Consider the following 6,000-nt stretch of genomic DNA (forward strand, 5'->3'; position numbering starts at 1 on the left):
TTATATCTTTCCCCTCTCACCCTAAGCCTATGCCCTCTAGTTCTGGACTCCCCCACCCCAGGGAAAAGACTGTGTCTATTTATTCTATCCATGCCCCTCATAATTTTGTAAACCTCTATAAAGTCACCCCTCAGCCTCCGCGCTCCAGGGAATACAGCCCCAGCCTGTTCAGGCTCTCCCTATAGCTCAAATCCTCCAACCCTGGCAACATCCTTGTAAATCTTTTCTGAACCCTTTCAAGTTTCACAACATCTTTCCGATATGAAGGAGACCAGAATTGCACGCAATATTCCAACAGTGGCCTAACCAATGTCCTGTACAGCCGCAACATGACTTCACAACTCCTGTACTCAATACTATGATCAATAAAGGAAAGCATACCAAACACCTTCTTTACTATCCTATTTATCCGCGACTCCACTTTCAAGGAGCTATGAACCTGCACTCCAAGATCTCATTGTTCAGCAACATTCCTTCCGACATTACCATTTAATGTATAAGCCCTGCTAAGATTTGCTTTCCCAAAATGCAGGACCTTGCATTTATCTGAATTAAATTCCACCTGCCACTTCTCAGCCCATTGGTCCAACTGATCAAGATCCTGTTGTAATCTGTGGTAACCCTCTTCGCTGTCCACTACACCTCCAATTTTGGTGTCATCTGCAAACTTACTAACTGTACCACTTATGCTTGCATCCAAAACATTTATGTAAATGACAAAAAGTAGAGGACCCAGCGCCGATCCTTGTGGCACTCCACTGGTCACAGGCCTCCAGTCTGAAAAACAACCCTCCACCACCACCACAGTTCTTCTACCTTTGAGCCAGTTCTGTATCCAAATGGTTAGATCTCCCTGTATTCCATGAGATCTAACCTTGCTAACCAGTCTCCCATGGGGAACCTTGTCGAACACCTTACTGAAGTCCATATAGATCACATCTACTGCTCTGCCCTCATCAATCCTCTTTGTTAATTCTTCAAAACACTCAATCAAGTTTGTAAGACATGATTTCCCACAAAATATGCATTGGAAAAATGTTATGCAAAAGGCACACTGAGTCCATGAAGGGGCCAGAGATAATGAATAAGGTTCTGAATTCCAAAAGGATGAGCTCAGAGTATGAGGGGGCAGTGTTTGAACAGGACTGTGTGGTGCGAGAATCTATGATTTAATCCCTAACCATCTGCGCCAATAGGGAAGAATGGAAAGTTCATAAGACCACATAAGAGGTTTATAAAATCATGAGGGGCATGGATACGATAAATAGGTACGGTCTTTTCCCTGGGGTGGGGGAGTCCAGAACTCGAGGGCATAGGTTTAGGGGAAGAGGGGAAAGATACTGACGGATCTAAGGGGCAACATTTTCACACAGAGGGTGGTGTGTGTATGGAATGAGCTGCCAGAGGAGGTGATGGAGGCTGGTACAATTGCAACATTTTAAAGGCATCTGGATGGGTATATGAATAGGATGGGTTTAGAGGGATTTGGGCCTGGCTGGCAAATGGGACTAGATTAGGTTAGGACATCTGGTCAGCATGGACAAGTTGTACCAAAGGGTCTATTTCTGTGCTCCACATCTCTCTGACTCTATGATCCCACCCCCAATGCCATACCCTAATATCAATATAGTTACTCCACAGAGGTCTCAGCAGAGGCACAGGTCAGCATCTGAAATTGAATGCTGTTGTAAGATATGGTCGATATAGAACTCTTTTAACATGATATTTATATTCAGGTGCTTATATCCTTGGGTCTATATCCTTGCAATGTTGTGTGTTGTGTAATGCTACTATCACAAGTAAGAGGAACATTAACTAGTTATCACGTGCATGTGACATTAACCCTTCAGTCCCCTTTTCTCATTTGCATTTCTATTGTTTTTGTGAAAATTGCAGTGTTTGAAGTGTTCAGAGATTGCATAACATAATCTCCCCCATTTCTACTTTTCATATCCAATGATTATATCTGAAGTTTTTTTCATTCATTCATGGGATGAGGCATCACTAGCTAAGACCAACATTTATTACCCATCCCTAATTTCCCAGAGGGCAATTAAGAGTCAACTACATCACTGTGGGTCTGGATCACACATGGATCAGGTGAGGGTGGCAAATTTCTTTCCCTCAAGGACATTAGTGAACATGATGGGATTTTCCGACTATTGGCAATGGATTCATGCTCTTAATTCTAGATATTTATACATATATAGATCTCTGTCATATCAGGATTCAAACCCAGATCCCCAAAGCATTACCTGGGCCTCTGGATTAACAGTCCAGTAATAATAAAAGGATGGCAATTTCACATACAAGGCACTTTTATATAAAATAATGTGCTTTTCAAGTTGCCCCCTTCTCTTTTGCATCCACCTATCAAGGTGGACCAGGCCTCAGTTTAACATCTGTTCAAGACATTAAACTGATGTCAAAATTGACTGGTGATTTCGCCCTAGTTTCCCAGTTTACTGTTGATATTTACTCTTTGAACAAATGCCACTTGAAGAGATTATCCAATCATTGCTGTCTGTGGAATAATTCTGCGCACAAGGTAGTTATGTTACATCAGAGATCATGCTTCAAATGTACCTAACTGGCTATAGAACATTCTGCAAAGACAAGAGTGCTGAAAGGAGTCATCGTACCAACTGTAGTTCAGTTAGTGACTCTTAGACAAGAGAGTGTGACAATTCCACTCCAGTGCTTGGACACAAATATTAAGCCTGACACTTCAGTGCAACACTGGGGGAATGCTGCATCATTGGAGACATTATCTTTTAGGTGAAACGTTAAAGAGTGGTCCCATCCCCCTGCTGAGGAGGATGTAAAAGATTCCATGGAACTACATAAACGATGATCAGGTGATCTTTCCCTAGTGTCCTGATCAATATTGATCCAACTCAAAAAGGGCCAAACAACCCCTTGTCCTGTGGACAGACACTTCAACTCCTCTTCCCACTCCACCAAGGGCATTCAAGTCTGGGCTTCCTCCACCGCCAAATCCTAGCCACCGGACGCCTGGAGGAAGAACGCATTATCTTCCGCCTCAGGACTCTCCATCCACATGGCATCAATCCCGATTTCACCAGTTTCCTCATCTCCCCTCCCACCACCTCATCCTAGATCCAACCTCCAACTTGGCATCGCCGTCTTGAACTATCCGACCTGTCCATCTTCCTTCCCACCTATCCGCTTCACTCATCAACATCATCCCTCAATCACTCATCTTCATCTAACTATCACCTTCCAAGCTACTTTCCCCTCAGCCCCACCCCCCTCCTATTTATCGCTCAGCTCCCTTGGCCTGATGAAGGACCTGAAACGTTGACTCTTCTGCTCCTCGGATGGTGCCTGACCTGTTGTATTTTTCCAGCACCACACTTTTTGACTTTGATTTCCAGCTTCTGCAGTCCTCGCTTTCTCAAAGGGCTGAACGGCCTATTTCTGCTGCTATTTTGTATCCCTCATTTAACACCACACGAGAAAACGGCAGATATTCTGATCATTATTTGGTGACTGCTTGTGGGAGTCTCCTACCATCACAATAGTAACTACAACTCAGAAGTAGGGTGAAACGGTGGCTCAGTGATTAGCACTGCTGCCTCAAAATGCCAAGGACCCAGGTTCGATTCCAGCCTCAGGCAAATGTCTATGTGGAGTTTGCTCCTGGTGCTCTGATTTCCTCCCATGGTCCAAGGATATGCAGACTAGGCGGATTAGCAGGGAAATGCAGAAGTGGGTCTGGGTGCGCTGCTCTTTGGAGGGTTGGTGTGGACTCAGTGCTCTACTTCCACACTGTAGGGATTCTATATTCAGCTGCATAATGCTTTGTGACATCTGAAACAAAAACACTGGGAAAACTTGGACAGAGTTAATGTTTCAAGTTACAACTTGTCCTCTACTGACAACCTTTGTCATAGTCATGAAGTGCAGATGAAGCCTTTCAGCCCATCAGGTTTAAACTGACCTATACATGATATTCCCTCTTACCAGCACTTGGCCCACAGATTTGAAATTCCTGATATTTCAGGTGCTCATATGGTGAGGTTTCCTGCCTCCAGCAGCTTTCCAGTCACAGCATTCCAAATTCCTACTGCCCTCTGGATGAATCTTTTTCCTCAAATCTCCTCTAAACGTCCTGTTATTTACCTATAAAATTATGCCCCCTTGTTATTGACCCTTCAACCTATAGGCTTTCTGTCCAGCCTATAGGTGACCCTCATAATCTTATATACCTCACCCTTCCCTGCTAATCAGAGAATCCCTACAGTGTGATGACAGGCCCTTCGGCCCAACAAGTCCCAACAGCGCTCTGAAGTGTAACCCACCCAGACCCATTCCCCTATCTTAACAACACCTCAGTTTTGGGGACAGGATTAGAGTGGTGCTGGAAAAGCACAGCAGGTCAGGCAGCATCCGAGGAGCAGGAAAATCGACATGAAGGGCAAAAGCCCTTCATCAGGAGCCTTTTTCCTTGCTTCTCGGATGCTTCCAGCACCACTCTAATCTTGACTCTGATCTCCAGCATCTGCAGTCCTCACTTTTGCCTCAGCTTTGGGGACACCTAGTTGTCCCAAAAAAGCACATATTAAGGCAAGATTTTTTTGTTTCCTTTCACTTTCATGTAACAAATTCTCTTTCATTTTCATCCGCAGTTTTTTTTCCCCCAAATGGCCTGCATGGGCACGATGGGTCGAAAGGCCGTCACTTGCTGTATGACTCGAGTCCGATGAGCCGGTGGAGGAGAATCTCTCCTTCCTGATGCATTGCTGACTTATTTATCTAGGAGAGGCCGGTTAAAGTGCCAGGACATTACCGTCAGGAAACTCTACACTAACAACCTGCAGGAAGCTGGGTTTTCCGGAGGCTCTTGTTTATATTTAGATTCGGTGATTGTCGTCCTGCTGTGTGCATTTTTTTTCTCTGCCTGTACCTACCTGATGGGAGTGAGGGATCGGTCCTTGACTGCACTCGGTGACCGCACTCGGCTGCCCTTCCTCGGGGAACCACTTCTGCAGCAACCCGTTGGCCAACACGTTCACCCGGTTCCCTGGCAGCTCTTCCCCCAGCGGCTCCAGGCAAACCGGGCAGCCCCGAGCCGCGCTCAAACACCGGGAGCACAGCGAGTGTCCGCAGGCGGCGGTGACCGGCTCCCGGAGCAGGCGGAGACACAACGGGCAGCCCAGCATACGCCTAGGAACTGGCTCCATTGACACTCAGGAAGTGCCCCCTGTCCCCACTGCTCTATTTGCGGATTGCGGCTCTTCACAAACCCTAGGTTACATAAATGTTTAGAATTACACACGTGGTGAAGCTGAGGCTCCTAATTGGCCCCTACATCCCTGTAACAAAATAGCAACCTGTTTCATAATCAGAGGAAGGTCAGAAGTCACTCGACGCCAGGATATTTGTCCAACAGGTTTATTTGAATTTACAATAAACCTGTTGGACTATAAACTGGCGTCCTGTGACTTGTGACTTTGTCCAACCCAGTGGCACCACCAAATCATAACGAGCGCAACTTAGCCAGCCTTACCAAAAGCTATTCCAGGAACTGTACACAGTCAGTACATGGGCACACACACCCAACGTGTACCTTTCAACCAATTAACTATGTGATCTGCCTATATCGTTCGCAAGACTAAGCTTTTCGCTATGCCCCGGTACACGTGACAATAAATTCAATTCAATTCAACTCCTTGTTCAATACCACCTGCACAGATTGCATACACTTGGACAGAAGGAAAACATAATAAATTTTGCAAATGACCCACAACGAAAACAGAAATTGCTGGGAATTCTCAGCATCTGTGGAGAGAAAGCAGATTAAAAGTTTTGGGGTCCAGTGACCCTTCTTCATAACTGATTGCATTTAGGAAAAGGTTGGTGCATAAAGCTGAAGATGTTGTTGAGGGAGCAGGGCAAGAGTCAATGTTAGGTGGAAGTGGAGCCTAGAGAAAAAGAAGAGCACTTGGCAGATGAACGAATGGATAAAGGTCAGCC

At 45.5% G+C, this 6,000-nt stretch overlaps 1 protein-coding gene across 2 annotated transcripts in view; it reads right to left on the bottom strand.

Moving 5' to 3' along the window:
- Positions 1-5,228, bottom strand: part of LOC140491917 (LON peptidase N-terminal domain and RING finger protein 1-like) — a 28,033-nt gene extending 22,805 nt beyond the window's left edge. For both annotated transcript variants that reach the window (XM_072590388.1, XM_072590389.1), the window contains exon 1: positions 4,935-5,228. In XM_072590388.1, the coding sequence (XP_072446489.1) occupies positions 4,935-5,207 (273 nt within the window). In that variant the 5' untranslated portion in view covers positions 5,208-5,228. The remainder of the gene's footprint in view (positions 1-4,934) is intronic.
- Between the last annotated feature and the right edge of the window lie 772 nt (positions 5,229-6,000).

This window comes from Chiloscyllium punctatum, chromosome 20 (assembly GCF_047496795.1).
Source record: "Chiloscyllium punctatum isolate Juve2018m chromosome 20, sChiPun1.3, whole genome shotgun sequence".
NCBI lineage: Eukaryota > Metazoa > Chordata > Chondrichthyes > Orectolobiformes > Hemiscylliidae > Chiloscyllium > Chiloscyllium punctatum.